The following is a 20660-nucleotide window of genomic DNA, read 5'->3' on the forward strand; positions in this document are numbered from 1 at the left end:
GGAAATGTGTACTCGGAAAAATAAAAGGTTTATTTCTTGTTGAAAGTGTGATTATGGATGTGATTTAAGACCCTTTTCAATTTTTACAATTAAAAAAAAAGACCATTAATGTGTTCAATTCAATTCAGACTCATTTTTGCTACATTTGAATCGTTGCACACACACATACTTGTAGATTAAAAAAATGTTTGCATCTTTTATTTTATGTTATTTTCTTCTTTTATTTGGATTCTATATGTCTCTGAATTTATTGGACTATTGGACCATGTTGTGTAGACGTGTCTCGTTATGACAAATAAATTCCTTGAATCCTCGAAAGTTAATCTGATAAATTTCATTTGTGCCACGCTCATAACTCGCCCGCTCATAACTCATTTCTCAAATTATTGTTTAGCAGAGAAATGAATCAACTAACACCAACAAAAATGTCAACTTTTTTTTTTCAATGCCACAAATAGTGCTCTATGCCAGCGTAATCAAAACATAAAATAATAACATATTTTACCGGAACAGCTTGTGCATTGTGATATCTCAATGGGCATTGTGCTGCTCATTCTGGTGTTCACCACTAGGCCACCACGCCACGATATAATATTTACAGAAAATAGACATGAAGATTTGATGATTAAAACAGACAACTGTCTCAATTAAACTTGCTATAATCGAAAGAAATACATCCATACAAGAATGGATAAATAATATAGACAATAACACAAAAGTAGAGACAAATTCCTTGTGTGTCTTGTAATAAACTCGCCCAAAGCTGATTCTGATATGTGTGTGAGTAATATTGAGTGCGCTGCATTTATGGGTTGCTACTGCTTGTGCTAAATTTAGAAGGTGTGAAAAGGTTTATGATTATCCCAACATCGATGACTGTTTAATGTATGTTATCATTAAGCTGGCTGACTTCCAATAAGTTACCACCTTTTGGTTTTATGCACAATTCAACTCACCTCAAATGTATTTATAAAGCATTCAAAATATCAGTTTTTGTTTTGTTTTCATATATATATATTTTTTTAAATAATTGTTGCCTATCTGGCAAACATCTGCTTGTTGTAAAGTTTGCTGCGACTTTGTAACTAGATTTTTGTTCACGACTCAAGACAGAAAAAAAAATTGTCCAAGCAATGGTTCATATCTAGAAAAAAAGTCAGGTGGGTCACTTGTAAATTGCGGTACCGCTGTAAAAATTATGCCCACCGCTGCTCTTCATGCTAGACCCAAATTTCTTTTGCATGTCTTGCATTTTTCTCTCGAAATGTCATTTACAGCCTCAGTTCAGCCGCGTTTAATAATACTGCAAAGCCGCCACTCGCATCCATTAAAGCTCTTAAGTCCCAGCGAAGGACTGACTACAGTATTATGATGAGGCGGTTAGCGCAAGAGATATGTTTTCCTTCTTTCAGCTGTGCCGTCACCGTGCGGAAAGAGGCAGCCTGAGGCAAGCAGTTTGCCACTGCGAAGACAGCTCAGATCCCCGTTGTCACAACGGAGGACCTGCTCACAATTTGTCTTTTACTTTTTGTCATCATTTCATATTTAGCCTTCACATACAAGCTGCAGAGCTCATGCACCTACGTCATAAAATCACGTGACTTTGGTGTACGTCGCCATACTGCCGGTCTAACAAAGCATTGTTCAATGCTAAGTCAGTTGGAGACGACACGAAAATATGTCTTATAGCACGACGTCCAGAGTCTTGTCCGATACCGTTGGACATTTGGAAGGTGAAAATAAATGACGGTACTTGGAAAAACTACATAAACTCGGCATAGAGGACACGGATTTAATCCCAAAGTCGATGTTTTCGCCGATAAGAAATCGGACTATTAATTTGCTTCTTGGACAATTGTTTCTGCACGTGGATCTGGTGAGTAAATCGTTAAGATTTACAGGGAAGAGTTTGAAGGTGTAGAAAAATCTGGATGCGTACAAATACTTTGTTTCTGGATCTGTTCTCAATCAGGAATAGATCCCACATAGTGACGGGTTTCACAGCTTGTGAACACGGAAGCGTTCGGCCACCACACATTAACCTTAGCCGGAATCCATCGATCTTTTCAGCTAGTATGAAATGAAGCGATCGCTACACAGGCGTGGGTGTATTTTGGTTGGTCTTTGAATATCTGTCTCGTCTGTTGTGATAACCAACAGCACAACAGGTCTCGGGTATTGTAAATATTCTCCTCCGGTTCAATGTCTCCCACAGTGTCGATCAGCTGTGTTTGACCGGCAAATATGGCGCCGTGAAAATGATGACATCACGTGCACGAGCTTTATAGGGGAACCTCCGAGGTCAAACACAATCCATAACGTATCATTAAAAGTTAAGCATAAAAAGAAAGGAATGACTAACGTACCGCTAACAGATGATGTTAGTGGTCAGCCACACAAATCAGACTCCTCGTAAAGCTCCCGACGTTGCATTGTCTCACAACTGAGCAAACAAAATTGCCTCACCTCCCTGAAACGCCACCTTTAAAGAAATACCAAGTGGCAAACTCTATTGAGGTTTCTTGGATTTATAGTATTAGCCTAGCATTCGCCCCTGAACGAAACCCAACAGAGTGAATAGTTTAATACGTCCAGAATAGACTCAAACAACGTCATCATAGCACTCCTCATCCTGGTCTTTTTCGTCGATGTCGTCATAATCCTCTGTGTCTTCTGACAGATCAAGGGTTTTTTCATGCGACAGAACCAGGGGTAAGACTTCTTCCTCTTGGTCCTCTAGCTCCACGTAGTCTGACTGCTCATCTGGAATCTCCTCGTAGTCAGTGTCTTGGTCGTGGAGGGTGCCCAGATTCTGCTCTTGGTTAGTGAGATTGCTCAGGTAGTGGTCTTGGATACCCAAGCGGGTCAAGGACTGATCTCGGTTATGGAGGTTCAAATTTTGGTTGTGGTGGTTGGTCAGCTTCTGATCTTGGTTGTGGAGGTTGGAAGAGGTCGGATCTTTGTACAGGTTCTGGTCACGCCAAAACTGCTGATCCCGGATCTGCGTATGTCCAGGAAGAGCAGCCTCGTTCTTCCGATTGTTATGTAGGTCATGGGACATTGTTTTTGGTTCGTCGTCGGGAAGCTTTGCAAAGTTCTCATAGCTCTGGGCCTCTATTTAGAAGAAAAATAAATATAGTACATTTTTAGAAGAAATCTGTATGATAATAATGCATTTTACTGGTTAAATATGTTGTTTGTATAAAACCGTGGGTATTTTGACAACTGAGAACAGAAGGAAGATTCATTGAAAGTAAAGTATTTCACCTGCGTACAGGAACTGGGTGCGAGGAGGTAAGGGCGGAGTATCCTGCGCCCACTCTTGGGGTTTCCTTTCCCTTACAGATGCGGTGGACCAAAAAAAGATGAAGTAAATATTTTGTAGTCAAGAAAATGTCATTCAAAGGAATATGTCTGGAAGTTTTTCTGAAAAATATTTGGGGACAATGTCGGTGACTTCTAGGTGGCAGTTAGCTGCGTTAGCGTACATAATCAGCTAGAAATGCTACTCAAACAAATATCTATAAAGATTGCGATTCCTTGAAAATAGTTCTACCCATCCATTTTCCAAGCCGCTTATCCTGACAAGGTTCGCGGGAGTGCTGGAGCCTATCCCAGTCAACTTCGGGTAAAAGGCGGACTACACCCTGAACTTGTCACCACTTGATCGCAGGGCAGATATCAACGCAGTCACTTAACGGGAATTGAACCCACACTGTCTGCACCAAAGTCAGCCATGTTTACCCCTACACCATCAGTGACTCATAAACATTTGGAATTATTATAATTTAAAATATGTGTTTATATCTTGAAGTAATTTTCTACATAGAATATCAGTTTTCCCCTTAAATACGAGGCAGCTAGCTGCTACGTAGCAAGATTAGCATCAAAAATTAGCAAGCACTGCTTTCTAAAAAAAAAAACTCATATAATTTTGACAATTTTCTCAAAAATATTTAACTAAGATGTCATGAAAATTTTGCCATTTTATGAAAAATCTACCTATAATAATACAATTGTTTTTAATCCAACAATTTATGACAAACAAACATGACATCTTTATTACTTGTCTTCGGAGTCTCTGTGATCCTGTAAGATTCGGTGTTTTCCTGTGAAAACAAACACAAACAAACAAAAAAACACACAATAATAAGCAAGCAAAAGAAGAATTAAAAACTAAATCAGCATTTGAATAACTTTATTATTCTTTTTCTCAGTTCTGGGTGACCAAGTACAGACGCCGCTGTGACAACATTGTGTCGCTCGGTTTGCCCAAAGCGATCGTTAAACTTTCATCTGAGTGAATCAAATGCAGACGTTAATAATAGAAATCGAAGTATGATAATAATGTACTGGTGTCGAGTCAAAGTGAAAAAGACACCCTTTGTGTTTCCTTCCTGTTTTGCTCTGCGGTTGCATGAAACAGTCAGTAACTCATAATGAGGAATAAAATTCTACTGATTTCATTCCATTAGATGCTACTATGATTCCAATAAAATGACGATCATGTCATTATTCTTTATTTCTATCGTTAGCCAGGCGTGCTCTCTTTGTCCTCGTTTTTATTGGCATTCGCCACTGAATGATTCTGCCGAGAAATTTTGCCGCCCTACGTCGGCGTTCCTACTGGCGAGTTAAGATTTTCTTTTAGTTTTGACGGAGTATATTATAATGCATCGCAAATGATTTATGTTGTGGCTGAGGTTCAGTACATTCAATTTGTAAGATATATTGGGTTTAAAAACTTTTGGGCAGCAACCATGAAGAGGGAGTAGGACAGTTCGCCACCATTTTCTTTCTTAGAAAAACATCACGCAGATATTGAAACTAAAATAGACGCTGAATTGAGAAATAAACCCAGGGCGGATTTTTGGTGGGGAAAATAACTTGCAGAAAAGTGCGGTGTCATGATGTCTGAAAATGGCCATCAGAGTTTAGCTTGGAACGTGAGACGGTGTTTGGATGTGGAACCAGAATTCCTGGGAAAAAACTCAATTGAGGTCTGTGGGTTTTTTTTTTTCACGCTAACCGGGTCATGTTTTCGGTGGGGTTCACCGCACTATGTATTAAATACAGCGGCCGCTTTCAGCACATTTCAGTAAAACAACTCTCCAAAATCAAGTTTCTATTCATACAGTGCTGTCATACTGTTCATACTGATATTTACATTTTGAATGTTTTTTTTTCTTTTTTTTGTGGTGAGTCAAAGTACAGACAACCTGTCACTATAATATCACACTGTTTTAATTACGTTTTGCAATTTTAATTACATTTTTATCATTAAATGAAATCATCAACTAACACTTAAAAGTACATTTACTTTAAAAACAAGATTGATTGAGATTGTTAACAATAAAATAAAAAATAAATTAAATTATGCATTACTTTTGTGAAAAGGAATAATATTTTCAAAATACTGAACATTGTAAATAATAATCAAAATGTAACTGTATTATGGTAAAAAATTAAAGTAAATTACATTTTACATTTCATTTTAATGTAAATTATTTATAACATTTTATTGTATCTTAGAAATAGTTATTCAATAAAAGATTCTTTTAAAATGAATGAAAACAATAATAATAAATACTAAAAGTTTAAAAGAATATTGATTGAGATGGTTAACAATAAAATAAAAACTAAGCTAAGTTATGCATTACTTTTGGAAAACAAATGGAATAAATATTTTTAAAATACTGAACATTGTAAATAATAATCAAAATTAAACTGTATTATGTTAAAAGAAATTAAAGTCAATTACATTTTGCATTTCATTTTAATGTAAATTATTCACGACATTTTATTGTAGCTTGGGAATAGTTATTCAATAAGATATTATTTTAAAATGAATGAATACAATGATAATAAATGTGAAAACATTGAACCAAGCAAATATAATATACATCAGAACATTAAAAAAAATCATCTCCAATACTAAATGTCATTAAAATCCATAGTTGTTAGTTGAGATCATAAAAGAAAACCAAAAAAAAACCAACAGAAATGTCACTTGCACAGTGCCTTTGCTAATATTTAAATAAGAAGTTGAATGTTGTCAAAAATGTGTTTGTCGGACCAACCTTTCTTCAGGATGCACATGTTGATGAAGACGAAAATGACGGCAATGAGCAAACACACAAAAATGATCACGACAATCAGCCCCAGCCAGAAGTACTGCTGGAGAAGAGCCATTGGAAATCAAATGGTTGAAGAAGAAGAAGAAGAGCCACTGCTGTTTTGCGTGAGAAAAAAAAAAAAGTAGCAAAGTTCACTGGAAAGAAGAGCATCAGCCTCTTCCCCTTTTTTTTAAAAAACTTTGACTCATGTGGCGCAGCAGACAAGCAAATGTGGCATCTCTTGGGACTTGTGACGAAGTGAAGTTCCTGCAGTGGCAAGCAGCACAAATGACGCTGGTTTCGAGCTTTTACTGTCCAGAAATATAGTTTGGGGAAAATATGGACAGAAGAAGATGCACATATCTATGCTAACTCTCCCGTGAGCCTAATAAATAGACAAGAATACATATTTATCTTTATCTCCAATTCGCAGCTTCCCTTCAGCTTCCCACTGACAATGACACATCATGTGGTCTATTCTTAGAATTGGCGACATGAAACATGACTTTTATCTCCAGTATTTAGTATAATAGGCAAACTGAAAATGATTACATTTTATTTGTAATTTAGCTAATAACTACATTTTAAAATGTGTTTTTAAATACTGACGACTGCAAATAAAATGCACTTGAATTTAAATGAAAAATGATGAATTAAAAAATTCATACAATTAGGAATGACATTAAAACATGTCTTTTGCATTAATTTAAGAATATTTTTAAATCTTAAATAAATTACAAATGAAATGATAAATATACCCATTGATCTTCTGAGACACTTATCCTCACAAGGGTTGCGGGAGTGCCGGAACCAATCCCAGGGGTCGTCGGGCAAGAGGCAGGGTACACCTCTGGTACTGGTCGCCAGCCAATCGCAGGGCACATAGAAACGAGCAACCAATCGCACTCACAATCACACCTATGGGCAATTTAGTGTCCAATTAATGTTGCATGTTTTTGGGATGTGGGAGGAAGCCCAAGTGCCCGGAGAAAACCCACACAGGGGCGAGGAGAACATGCAGACTACACCCTGGCTGGGCCGGGATTTGAACCCTGGTCCTCAGAACTGCGAGACCAATGCTCTGAAGCTCCTCCACCCTGCTTGCACACAACAAACTATTATTTATTATTATCATTATTCCAGATTAATTCATAAAGTGATGGTTTTGCTAACAAGGCTCTCATTTGAAAAGTGATGGTTTGCCTACGGGGCTCGCATGTGAACTGTATTTTGAAAGGAAAAGCAGGAACTCTCGAAATAGTTTGCTTAAACGCCCCAATTAGCCAAAAAAGAGGGCTTCAGGAAGTAAAAAAATATTTATTATTATTATTTTGAAGTACTATGTATTTACTGTACCTTCATTTAATGCACACAATACGGCTAAAGGCGCTGTATACATATTTACTTTGAAGCCTCAACCGGAGGTGCTTTTTTTGTTTTGTTTTTTCGCACCGCAATCTTGACAATTAGCTGTCATGTTGTTAGCCAGTTTTTTGGAACACTCCTAGCTCGGATCCCACTCCCCATCGTCAGGTCCCCCCCACCCGACGAAACCATGGCCGAACAGGCCGCCGGACCCCCACCGTCGTCCCAGCATGACGGTAACATTACATCTGTGCTTTTGTCTCGTTTTATGGCGCTTTTGTGTTGGAACGCTGGCCGAAGCTCCAACCCTCACCCTGAAGATGAGTTAGCGGCCTCGGCATCTTTTTTTTTTGACAACATTAGCTTGTTAGCGGCTACGTGACACGCACACACACAAAGAAGATGTCATGTCGTTGCTATATATTGAAGTTAACTGTTACAAAAAAAAAAAAAAAAAAAAAACAAGTGACAGCCCTGCATTACTCGTTCGTCTGCATTATTTTTTATTGGCTAAGGTGGCTAAACGGAGCGTGTTGTGCTAACTTGCTAATAAGTGTCTTATATGTAGCGTAAAGGGCATAAACGTCTAATTATAGCTAATTATTATCAGTATTGTTACACACATAAACGGGAATGTCCTTATGCACCGAATATAAATAGTGTTAATATAATTCCGCTAGTTATCACATCACCAAAATCTCCATTTTATTCAAATTTAATTGAAAAATATTGAACTCATTCATTTTGAGAATTATTGGTCATGGTCCCGATATTTTCACAAAATTCCAAATGGAGTCTTTTGACATATTTACTGCCTTCTTTCAAACCATTTCAATTTCATAATATTTACCTAATTAATTTAAAAATCTACCTTTTCCCCTCATTTTTACAATGAGCATTTTAGAGCATTTCATTTTTACAAGCATTTTAGAGGATTTACCATTCTGAAATTATCTTTCTTCCGTTGTATTTTTTAAAACAAATTTAGCTTCCTTGTTTTTAATTATTTTTAAAATATACCTTCATTTTCTGTACTTTGTTTTGTCTTTTTCCGTTTTTAAAAAATGTTTTTAATTTTGTAAAGCACATTGCGTTATATGTGAAATGCGCTATTAAAATAACACTTCCAGGCCTATCATAAAAAGAGGTGATATATTCCAAAATTCAAATTTAACTCATCTCGACATATTTTACAAATAATTCAACCGGTGGAAGCCATTTCAACTTCAAAGTTTCCAATGACAAACTTTATTACCTAATAACATCTTCCTTTCACATTTCTTGACTGGTTTAACCAATTTCAATTTCACAATACAGTTTTCCTCTCATTTTTGACTTCTAGTGATCTATTTATCACATTCCCCAAACTCCCAAAAGTTCACAATAAATATTTTCACGCATTCTGACGTAATGTCAAAGCCTCAAACAGTAAATGGTTGTGCCCATAGCTGTCTTAAAGCCTTTTTAAAGCCACCATTTTTCCATTTTTTTTTTTCCGTCATTGTTCTCTAAAAACAACACTGACTCAAAATTTAATGTGGATGGTTCCTTCTTCTGAGATTGCGTCAGATCTCGACGTTTTGTTTTGCGTTTTCAGATGCGCTCCAGCAGCGGGTGGAGGCTCTGGAGCGGGAGAGGGCCGAGTTCGGCAAAATCAAGCAGCAGTTGGAGGCTGAGTTCAACCAGAAGCGAGCCAAATTCAAAGACCTCTATTTGGCCAAAGAGGGTAAGAGGGCTATATCTAAATCTGAAAAAAAATCTAAATCTAAAATCTACATCTAAAGCTTGACTTACCGGTATGTCCCCCCCCCCCCACCCCCCTTCCATTTTCCACCCATCTCCCTTTAATCCAGAGGATCTGAAGAGGCAGTCGTCAGCACTGGAATCGTCTCAGGCGGAGCTGAGCTCTGTCCAGCTCCAACTGGCCCAGGCCCGCTCCGAGATCGAGACCATTAAAGCGGTGGCCACCGTGTCGGAGAACACCAAGCAGGAGGCCATCGACCAGGTCCGTGGCCAATGGCAGGAGGAGGTGGCCTCGCTGCAGGCCATCATGAAAGGTACGTCTTGAATAAACTTGTAATAACACTTTATTCCCAAGAGAATACAGAATCATGTAAATGTTCACATAACATTAAAACTGACATAAAACAGTGGATCAGATGGAAAGTGTTGGCCTCACAATTCTGAGGTCTCGGGTTCAATCCCGGACCCGCCTGTGTGGGGTTTGCATGTTCTCCCCGTGCCTGTGTGGGTTTCCTACCACATCCCAAAAACATGCAACATTAATTGGACACTCTGAATTGCCCCTAGGTGTGATTGTGAGTGCAGTTGTTGTCTGTCTCCATGTGCCCTGTGATTGGCTGGCAACTGTTGACAGCTGGGATGGGCTCCAGCACTCCCGCGACCCTCGTGAGGATAAGCAGCTAAGAAAATAGATGGACGGATGTTCCCTTACATGCTTGTTTTGTACTACGTACGTCGCGTCCTGCCTCAGAAACGGTTCGCGAGTACGAGGTCCAGTTCCACCAGCGTCTGGAGCAGGAGCGAGCCCAGTGGGGGCAGTACCGTGAGGCCATGGAGAGGGAGGTGGGAGACCTCCGGCGGCGTCTCACCGAAGGCCAAGAGGAGCAAAACCTGGAGGACGATATGAAAAAGGTGCGTTGCGTGCTGCCAGCCTTGCTTGTTAAAATGCATATTTCGCATACATAGCTGTCAGTGGCTGCACTTGAGGACCACAAAAACTGCAAAAATGTGACACACAGATCAAACGAAATTCGTTACTTTATAAATTCTTGATTCAAAGGCTCAGGAGGATGCGGAGAAGCTCCGTTCGGTGGTGATGCCCATGGAGCAGGAGATTTCCTCGCTCAAAGCCAAACTGTCCGTGGCCGAGGACAGGGTCAAAGAACTTGAGGCATCCAAGGTAGCTTTTGACAGTCAAAAACATTTTTTAAAACATTAGAAAAGTAACTTTATTCAACATGGAATTCAACTAACATGTTGTCATATTACAACAAAAAGTAGTAAGGCTACCATCATTGGGACATAGAAATGCTTTTATTTAACTAAATAAAGTTATCGTGTCGCGGGGAAAAGTCAATTTTGCAATAATAAAATTGAACTACAAGGGGACGAAAAGTCCCAACATTTTACACGAATCCAATAGAAATATTTCCAGGGAAAAAATGACTTTGGACTGATGACTACTTTTTTATCAATCCTGTAATAAATGAATCGATACAAAACCAGAATAAAATCAGGTCCTCTGACAGGTGAAGGAGCTCAATCATGTTCTGGAGGCCGAGAAGTCGTGTCGCACCGACTTGGAAATGTACGTTGCCGTGCTCAACACGCAGAAATCCGTCCTTCAGGAGGATGCTGAGAAACTACGCAGGGAGCTTCACGAAGGTACTTACTCATCAAGTAAAAAAAATCATTGATATGGTAGGTGTTTTATTCAGTTATTCAAATCGCATAAAGCAACCAGACCCTTTCATTTAAAATAATTCAGTTTGTGGAAAAAAGTACGAATACTCGAGTAAAAAGGTTTAATGTCATAAGTTGTAAGGTAGAATATCACCAGGAAAGCTATAAGGTAGTAACATATAAGAACATCGTACAAGAAACCTTCACCCTTCAAAAAAAGTTGTAATATTACAATATTGAAGTCATAATATTCCCAATAAATTAGTCGTAATATAACAAAAATCTTAATTTTGCACGAATGAAGTTGTTAATAGTACAAGAAAGAACACAAAATATTATGAGAAAAGAATAAGGTCACAATTGTACAAGAATACATTTCTAATGCGACAAGAATAACTTGTAGTATTACAAACAAGTTAATTTTACAAGAAAAAAAGTGATTTTACAAAGGTAACACACACACTGCAAAAATAAAGTTGAAATATTAGTTAAAAGGTCATACTATTGGTATGGAATAATTTGAGACTTGAACCATAGTCTCCTTCCTTTTTTGTTGTTGTTTTGTTTTGTTTTTGTTTTTTTAAACAAACTTTGGTTGCATCCAGTCTGTCACAAACTGGAGCTGGAGCGGCAGCAGCACAACCAGCTGAAGCACACGTGGCAGCGAGCCAACGACCAATTCCTGGAGTCTCAGCGCCTCCTCATGAGGGACATGCAGAGGATCGAGAGTGTGCTCTCCTCCGAGCAGCTGCGGCAGGTGGAGGAGATGAAGAAGAAAGACCAGGTGAACACCCATCCATCCATTTTCTGAGCCGCTTGTCCTCACAAGGGAGTGCCGGAGCCTATCCCACTTCTCTTTGGGCAGGAGGCGGGGTACACTCTTACCTGGTTGCCAGCCAATCGCAGGGCACATCGAGACAAACCGAAGCACTCACAATCACACCTAGGGGCAATTTAGAGTGGCCAATTAATGGTGCATGTTTTTGGAATGTGGGAGGAAACCGGAGTGCCCGGAGAAAACCCACACAGGAACACTGATAAGATTAACATTCAAAAAACTGTGTGAAATAAATGACTAATGAGAAATTGATAAATGAACATGACGCATTGCCCACCAGTCTGCTGGCGACCAGTTCAGGGCGCACCCCGCCTCCTGCACGATGGCAGCTGGAATAGGCTCAAGCAACTCAAGCAACCCTTGTGAGGATAAGCGGCTCAGAAAACGGATGCCTGGAACGTTTTAGAATGTCTTAGTTGGAACATGTAAGAAGCATAAATGTACCAAATTTGAAGATTGGCCCTTGGGGATGGATTTTAGCACAGTCTCCACTCATGCAAGCAATTTTTGTTTTTATATAATGTTGCAACTTTATTCTTGTAACAGCACCACCTTGTACCAGCAGAATGTTGTTATATCCTGACTTTATTCTATTAATAGCTTTTTAAAATTATTTTATGACACAGTAAATACTGAGCATCATTCCTGTGTAATTTTGCGCTTACCTCAAATATTACTTTTGGCTTCCAGGAGGAGGACGAGAAGGAGAGGTTGAGTCAAGTGAAGGATCTGCACGAGGAAGACAGCGCAGACAACACTGAGCCCTTGGAAGACATTTTCCTGGGGCTGAGCATCGAGGAGGTACGGCGGACGCGTTTAGGGGGATTGGACACCAGATTGACGTCATTCAATTTTGCCTCGGAGTCGTGTCGTCGTCAAACAGGCGGCGTGTCGTTCATTATCTCTGATCGCTCATACATTTTTAGGCGGCACAGTGGATCAGCCGGTAAATTGTTGGCCTCACAGTTCTGAGGACCCGGGTTCGATCCTGGCCCTGCCTGTGTGGAGTTTGCATGTTCTCCCCTTACCTGCGTGGGTTTCCGCCGGGCGCTCCGGTTTCCTCCCACATCCCAAAAACAACATTAATTGGACACTCTAAATTGCCCCTAGGTGTGATTGTGAGTGCGGCTGTTTGTCTCCATGTGCCCTGCGATTGGCTGGCGACCTGTTCAGGGTGTACCCCACCTCCTGCCCGTTGACGGCTGGGATAGGCTCCGGCACTCCCGCGACTCTCGTGAGGATAAGCGGCTAAGAAAATGGATGTAAATAGCATTTAACACTCACATTTTTAGTGGTACTAGAAAAAGTTACAATATTGTGACTTTATCACAATGTTACGAAGTTGTAATATTTGAATTTTGTTTTGTTTTGTTCTGATTTAAATTGTGAAGTTACAATAATTTGTCCTAATGTTAGCCGGAATAGTATAAGACTTTTCTTGTAATATTACAAAAAAATGTGATCGTATTCTCACGGATAATTTTGGGATTATTATGTATTATTGAAGGTTTCTTTTGTCCTAATATTAGTCTTTTTCCTCCCCAGCCGCCGACCAACCACAGCGCCCACGGCTCCATACACTCCCTGGACACCGACGTGGTGACGGGCGGCTCGTCGGACCCCTACAAGGAGAACCTGCGGAGGGTCCAGTCCACGGACAGCCTGGGCTCCTCTCTGTCCGTCCAGCAGGGCTTGAACCACAAGGCCAAGTCGGCCGGCTACTTGGACGAGTCGGACTTTGGGCCCCTGGTGGGGGCCGACTGTGGCGCGGCGGACGCCAGCTTGGGGGAGGCGTGGTCCGTCAACTCAATCAAGCTGACGGCCAGCCACTTCCTGCTCACCAAAGACCAGGAGAAGGCCATTAAAGCCATGACGCCTGAGCAGGAGGAGACGGCGTCGCTGCTGTCCAGCATCTCGCAAGCTCCCGACACCGCTTACTTACCCCCAGCGGGCTACCGACTGGTTAGTGACAGCGAATGGAACCTGCTGCAACAGGAGGTATAGTAATAGGGACAGAACAGTGGAAAAACATTTTTTTTAATTGTGTCTTGAGAAATGGGTTTCATACCTCAGCAATTGATTGTTCCTTGTGGCGTTAGCCACCTGGGGGCACCATAAGACAGACGGGGATATAACTGTTAAGGAGCAGTTATTATAATCCCCTCCTGCATCACTACATGCAACATCACTGTACTCATTCATATATTCTTTATCTTTTGCGTGTCATGAAAAATTTTATCTGTGCTGTAGTGATAATCTGATGAGGTGACACTCGTCACACAGCTCATCAGTGCGCCGCTAATATTCAGAGTTCTATGCAAAGGCTAACAATTGTAGCACTTTGATTGTGATATTGACTCCACACGCTGTTGCTGCGTTTTTCCATCGACGCCCGAGCTGAGTGAGAGTTGGGAGCATTTCTCACGGGCTTGTTCCCGACCTCAGGTGAAGAACGCGGGCAGGAAGCTGGGTCGCCGCTGTGACATGTGCTCCAATTACGAGAAGCAGCTACAGGCCATCCAGGGACAGGAGGCCGACACTCGAGATCAGGTCCCCGCCTTCCCGTTGTCGTATTTCTCGTACGTTTCGGACAGTTGAACTCGTGCAGTGTTGACTTTCCGGTTTGGTCCGCAGCTGAAGAAACTGCAGGCGATGTTGCGTCAGGCCAATGATCACATGGAGAAGACCACGGCGGAGAAGCTAAATCTGGAAGATTCCATCAAGCTGGGCAATGAGGAAACTGCTGCTAAGGTAAATTCATTTTTTTGCAGAAATACAAACGTTTGACCTCAAAGGAGGTCACACGTGTCTTGTTATATGTTTGCATATATTAGTAAATAAGTGGAACCTCCACAAGTCACTTCCAGAAATCGCAAAGTTCTGCTGATGTAATGTGAGCCAAATTTTTCTTGAACATTTTGTTTGGAATGTAAGTTGTGCTGCTCGTATCGGTGTTCATTAAATGCTCTTCAACTTCTGGAGGTTCCACAGTTTAACTTAAAATGAACAAATATTGAGAACCTTCAGAATTTGAAGCTAAATGGTACATTGAGAATAGTTATCTAATATTTCGCGGTAACAACTTCATTTACGTTTTGCGCGGCAGGTGTCGGCTCTAATTCAACGCGTCCAGGAGTCGGAAACGCTGCTCGGCGTGCTCCAGGAGGCCTTCGGTGAAGCGAAGAGGAACACGCAGGCACAGATGGTGAGCATTGGTCACGGCATCAGACCGAGAGGAGGAGGCCTTCCTAATGTTTTTGTTTCGGCGTTAAGGCTATACTGGTTCATTCACGGGAACAAGTTGCAGACGAGCTGAGCCGACTCCAGCGGGACAACGAGAGCCTGCAGGGGAAGCACCGTCTGCACACAGAACTGCTGCAGCAAGAGGGCTTCACCATGCCCGACACTGCAGAAGTATGTGCTCCCCATTACCTGCGTAATATATTTGGACCATTCATCTCACGATGCAGGAGCCAATCATATTGCAGCGGGGTGTCCTACCCACAAGATGGGTGTGGAGGGGTCCAAAAAACACGTTTGGGACTGTCACCACCTCGTCTTCTTGCGCTTAATTACACCGAATGTCTTCCAGTAAAGCTCAGTCCTGCTTGGCGTATTGTGGCACACACCATGTGCAACTCTCAAGTCAGACTTGCGTATGTATTTTAATAGCCCATAAGAAAGTATTACTTTAAATCCCTCTATCAGTGTTAATTTTTTTTGTACAGTCGCTACGCCTTCACACAGGTTTTTTTTACCCTCCAACATTGCGGGCCTGTGTTTTTGTGGAGGAGGTACCTTGGATGGTATTTTCAACTCATCGGGGGTTAAACAAGCTGCTGAGAAACATCCTTTTGAAATCCCAGCTGAAGTACTGACACTGTTCACCTCTTTAGCATTGTGAAAGTGTGAAACGGACCACGTTTATAACTCATTTATTCCTCTCAAAATTTAAAAAAAATTCTAAGTCGTCTTTAAAAGGGAACTAATTTGAATCATTTGGAAAGTATTCCCATCATTTCACTTTTCCCACATTAGATCATTTTACAGCCTCAATCCCAAACTTTTTTTTTTTAGGATCAAAATTCTACTCAGCTCTCTGCTGCAAACGTTTCCATATTGTAATGAAGCAAAGTATATAATTCATAACATTCTATTTATTATTACTATATGTTTTTATAAATTACAGTATTATAGACTGCTGTCAACATACCAGATACGTGTGCTCTCACAAGTTGGTCTTCTTCACGGAGGCGACCAGTCAGCGGAGACGGGGGAGGTCTGAGCTAAATATGGACAAAGGAGATTAAAAACTGGGGCAAAACTATTTGCTCTCAGAGGGGCTTTTCTTTTTTTTTTTTTTTTTTTAATGAAAATGACACTTATATATTAATTATTGTATATTCATCGTGGGCAGCATGGTGGGTCAGCTGGAAAGTGTTTGCTTCACAGTGCTGAGGTCCCGGGTTTGATCCCAGACCCGCCTGTGTGGAGTTTGCATGTTCTCCCCATGCTTGTGTGGTTTTTTTATCCGGGCACTCCGGTTTCCTCCCACATTACAAAATCGTGCAACATTAATTGGACACTCTAAATTACCCCTAGGTGTGATTGCGGGTGTGAATGGTGGTCTGGCTCCATGTGCCCCGCGATTGGCTGGCGACCAATTCAGGGTGTACCCCGCCTCCTGCCTGTTGACAGCTTGGATAGCCTCCGGCACTCCCCCGTGACCCTCGTGAGGATAAGCGGCTAAGAAAATGGATGGATGGATGGCTGGATCTAGTCATCGTCATATACGTTGTGGGTCTGCTCAGGAGCTCCAGGCGACAGTATTGCAGCTGCGAGAGAGCACGGTGGAGCTACGGACGTCTGCAGAGCACATGGAGGAGAAGCTCAAGGCGGAGATCCTTTTCCTCAAGGAGCAGATCCAAGCAGAGCAGTGCCTCAAGGAGAACCTGGAGGACACCCTGCAGATGGAGATCGAGGGCTGCAAGGAGGAGATCGGTAAGACTCCTCCGCACTTCCACACTTTGAACGTTACATGTGGGTGTGTGAGTGTGAGTATACGTAGTACGCTTGAGCATATACGAGTGTGTGTGTGTGTGTCCCTTTAACTGCACTAAGACAGTGAAACAAGTCATCCATTTTCCAAGCCCCTTATCCTCACAAGGATCGCAGGAGTGCTGGAGCCAATCCCAGCTCAATTCAACCCAAAAGTCAAAAGCATTAAAACGTGTCCTGTGCCGTCAATGAAGTTTTAAACCCTGCGGCCAATTAATAGACGTTACATAATTTCCTATGTTTTTTTTTTTTGCATTTAGAAGAAATTGTAAGTCCACAAATGTCACAGATTGGATTGTGCGCCACTGCACTAATGTGCTTGGATGTAATCTCGAAATCTTGATTTTACACCACTTTTATCGATCAGATCGGAACTGGCCGATAATTTTATCCTGATGGGCTGATATATATTGCAATTAAGTACACGAGTATATTATAAGTCATTTTTCATCGAAATCCAATTCCTGATTTCAATCAGATTTTTTTTTTTTTAATTCGCCTTGATTCAAAATGAGTTTGGTTTCAAGACGAATGTCATGATTTTGTGTCACATTTTATTGATGGATTTTGGACTCACAGTCTCACCTAGGGCTCATCCATGTGGCTGTACGATAAATCAGATTTTTTTTTTTAAAACCCTATTTCATCAAATTGGTTCCCCCCCTTCTGCGATTTCCTTTATTTCTCCTGATTCCACATCCCCTTGTTAACTCTTTTCGAGGGTGTAATGAGTCTCACTTAAGAGTTATGAATGCCGAAATTGCATTCTCTTGTAATCTTTACAGAATTTGCTGCTTTACTTTGCTGCTCACATTGCCCGACATGGCTTCTTGTTTAATATTAGCATCAGAGTCAATGAACTATTTATCTGTTTTCTTTTCAGTCCCCCCCACAGTTTAGTGTGAGAAACATATGTTTCGTGGCATTAGTCACGGATTAATCACACCGGTGTTTTGACACCAGGATGAGTCATTATTCATTTTGGAAGCCTTTTCATATTCCTCTGATCTTGTCATACTTTCTCTTCTCAAACAGCTTCTTTCTCCAGTTTGAAGACGGAACTGGAACGGATGAAGGCTGAGAAGGATCAGGTTTGTGGATCAAATCACGCTTTGGGCATAAAGAGGTAGAATAGTATTACTGATGCACTAGATGTTAACTTGTAGTATTTTATATTGTCACTACATTTATGCCAAACGTGTCCTACTTGTGTGCAGAATTGTTATACAGTAGAGGAAGGCAGAAATGGAAAAAAACATTACTAGTATAACATTCTACTTGTGCGCCTTAGTTCTGCCACAGAACAAAGTGTATACTAAGGCTGTATCGATCAAATATTTAAGTACTTTAACATGAGTATCAAGGATATTCAATAAATACCGAAATGACTTTCCATAAAGCTATTTTGGAATTTATTTGATGAAGCTACTAGCGCATGACACATTGGTGTTACTGGTGCAGCACAGTAGTTTACTAGTGAGGTTTAATTGCAAACTAGAATGCTGAATGTGACACTTGAATTGGGAGAAAAATATTATTAGTAAGACTTAGTTGTCCGACTAGCACTCTGAAAGGTCTCTCTAGTGAGGCAAAAGAGTTTAGTAGTGCATGGACCTGAAGCTGGACGTCAAGAATGTGTTTACCCATTGTTGTTGTACTGTACGCTTGTGTGTGTAGTTGCAGAGCAGTTTAACACAAAAGACGGAGACACTGGAAAGCATCCAGTCCTTGAGGATCAGTCTGGAGCAGCAGCTAAAAGAGCTCAACGCAACCAAGGTTGTTTTCGTGCATGCAAATGTAGAGCACCATATCATGCAATGCACTTTGGTTTAGTATCGGGGACCTAGCAACATATCATGCACTCTCATTTCTTATTAAAGGTTTAAAACTCTACAATGGAGTCTCGTTTAGTATTAGTAGCATTGCAGCATATCATGCGCTGTCATTTATTATGAAATTAATGTCAGCTGACGCAGCACTCTTGTTTGGAGTTGGAGAACCGGCAGCCTATCATGCCCTCTTGTTAAGTGTCGCAGAATGTCACGAAATATCATTTAGAAGTGGAAATGTGGCAGTATATCGTGCGTTCTCATTTAGTCCGTATAGTTGTAATTATTCCTCGTTCAATGTATTTCTCCCACTCCGTCTATGTCTGTGCTCTAGAGTGCGCTAGAGAGTCAGGTGTTGGAAGAGAAAGACAAAGCCCAGCGCTTGCAAACAGAATTGGACGTCAGCGAGCAGGTCCAGAAGGACTTTGTCAAGCTTTCGCAGACACTTCAGGTAACAACTCATTCCAATAGTTACTATACATTGTTTTTTTTGTTTTTTTTTTACTTTTTTTAAGAACACAAATGTCCTTCAGCTGAAGTGTTGAAAATACGGAAGCAATTCACATTTTCTCATTTCAAGAGACAATATTCAGGACAAAAACTCCCACTTCTGCCTCAAGTGCCCCACACAAGTTTGATTACAGAAGTTTTAATTTTTTTTTTTTTTTTAAACACACTGAACGTGCATTTGCTTCATTCGTGGCACATTGATACGCTCCTCAGCAGAAGACGCAGTTAACCACAGGGGAGCAATACAGTTGAGAATGATCACATTATACGCTCATGTTACTTTCGAGCACAATTGCAACTATATTAGCAACAAGTTTATGAAGAATCCAGACGCAGACATGTTTGAGGACAAGTGTGCCGACCTAAATACGTATGACATACACGTTGACTTGAAAGATGTCATCGACCTCTGCAATAAAATGGAAGTTGTCAGTTTCTGAAATAAAACATTTATTTTCAGTTAGTTTTATGAGTTAGGAAATACAACGTCCAACAATACAATCATAATCTATTTGAAAGCTGGGGCTCTATTTTTTTTTCTCCTAAATGACCTTTGTCGGCTTTCGCGTTAGAACTTGTCTATGTATCACATTTCCTTGAATGTACATATTTCAACCATCACTCTCACATTCTACTATTCAACAATTCAGTTATTAAATTCTACAACATTTCAGGGCAGTGGCGGTTTCTAAACAAATTCCATTCTGTAGCCGACTGGTGTTTTTGTCGACAGGTGCAGCTGGAGCGAATACGGCAGGCGGACTCTTTGGAGCGAATCAGACTTATTCTCAACGACACCAACTTGACTGACATCAACCAGCTTCCGGATACATGATAGAGTGCCCGTGGAGAAAAGTGCCTCCTTCCTTCTTTCTCCATCCCTGTAACATTATCGGTCCCCCTCGTCCTCCTCATAACCGTCACGGAAGAAGGGAAGGCAGGTCAGGTAGGAAGGAGCAGCGGCCTTTTCGTCTCCATTCAGTTGTGGAACCGTGATGAAGAACACTACTAAAAACATGACAAATGTGCATACGGATAGATTATGGTGGGGAAATCCCATCTTGCCTGTGGATGTCTTGTTCCTACTGTAGATAGAACTGTATTAATTCCATTTGGAAAAAAAAGTCTAATTAGCTTTAAACACCTATAAAAAGGTTTGTTGTGGTCTCCAAGCACTTTTTCCTTACCAGGTAACAACTTGGATGCTTCCCTCCTCCCCCACCCAAAGATTGGTCACTAATTCTCCATCCCACGTGTTGGTTGTCCCGCCCATTCTGTCTTTTATTTTTTTTTTTTTTTACAACAAGGTTTCTCAAACTGAAGTCTAGGTCTCAGGGGTACACGTAATAATTTGCAAATAAAAATTGTCCTACCTCATATAACCGATCAATCCATAAAACTAATAGAATAAACCAATTACTCTTGACCTACCTTAGCTTTGGGCCAATTAAAGGTTCTGTTATGATTGTGACATCATCATGTCAATCTTATTTCTCTGCAAGAATAAAAAAAATTAGT

General features: G+C 40.7%; 2 protein-coding genes across 2 annotated transcripts; one reads left to right on the forward strand and one right to left on the reverse strand.

Moving 5' to 3' along the window:
- Positions 1 to 110: 110 nt before the first annotated feature.
- On the reverse strand, positions 111 to 6389 carry LOC133491795 (uncharacterized). The gene is made up of 4 exons (XM_061803398.1): positions 6081 to 6389; positions 4067 to 4109; positions 3268 to 3338; positions 111 to 3114 (listed from the first exon to the last, which is right to left on the reverse strand). Exons 1-4 carry the CDS (start codon positions 6190 to 6192, stop codon positions 2603 to 2605), a joined length of 738 nt encoding a protein of 245 aa, XP_061659382.1. The 5' UTR covers positions 6193 to 6389; the 3' UTR covers positions 111 to 2602.
- Positions 6390 to 7470: 1081 nt separating this feature from the next.
- On the forward strand, positions 7471 to 20440 carry rabep1 (rabaptin, RAB GTPase binding effector protein 1). The gene is made up of 18 exons (XM_061804038.1): positions 7471 to 7717; positions 9079 to 9207; positions 9335 to 9538; positions 9976 to 10136; positions 10285 to 10404; positions 10754 to 10889; positions 11513 to 11691; positions 12436 to 12546; positions 13291 to 13743; positions 14191 to 14295; positions 14380 to 14496; positions 14852 to 14950; positions 15019 to 15159; positions 16557 to 16746; positions 17839 to 17894; positions 18481 to 18579; positions 18967 to 19083; positions 19876 to 20440. Exons 1-18 carry the CDS (start codon positions 7672 to 7674, stop codon positions 19975 to 19977), a joined length of 2565 nt encoding a protein of 854 aa, XP_061660022.1. The 5' UTR covers positions 7471 to 7671; the 3' UTR covers positions 19978 to 20440.
- Positions 20441 to 20660: the final 220 nt, after the last annotated feature.

The sequence above is a fragment of the Syngnathoides biaculeatus genome, chromosome 18, assembly GCF_019802595.1.
Source record: "Syngnathoides biaculeatus isolate LvHL_M chromosome 18, ASM1980259v1, whole genome shotgun sequence".
NCBI classification, from domain to species: Eukaryota; Metazoa; Chordata; class Actinopteri; order Syngnathiformes; family Syngnathidae; genus Syngnathoides; species Syngnathoides biaculeatus.

What these genes read in the sequence shown, in the direction of transcription:
- LOC133491795 (XM_061803398.1), bottom strand. Translation starts at nt 6,192, where the DNA reads ATGGCTCTTCTCCAGCAGTACTTCTGGCTGGGGCTGATTGTCGTGATC. An exon ending in CATGTGCATCCTGAAGAAAG is followed by an intron (nt 4,110 to 6,080) that starts GTTGGTCCGACA and finishes TTGTTTTCACAG; the next exon opens with GAAAACACCGAATCTTACAG. An exon ending in CACAGAGACTCCGAAGACAA is followed by an intron (nt 3,339 to 4,066) that starts GTAATAAAGATG and finishes CGCATCTGTAAG; the next exon opens with GGAAAGGAAACCCCAAGAGT.
- rabep1 (XM_061804038.1), top strand. Translation starts at nt 7,672, where the DNA reads ATGGCCGAACAGGCCGCCGGACCCCCACCGTCGTCCCAGCATGACG. An exon ending in CCTCTATTTGGCCAAAGAGG is followed by an intron (nt 9,208 to 9,334) that starts GTAAGAGGGCTA and finishes CCTTTAATCCAG; the next exon opens with AGGATCTGAAGAGGCAGTCG. An exon ending in TGAAGGCTGAGAAGGATCAG is followed by an intron (nt 17,895 to 18,480) that starts GTTTGTGGATCA and finishes TTGTGTGTGTAG; the next exon opens with TTGCAGAGCAGTTTAACACA.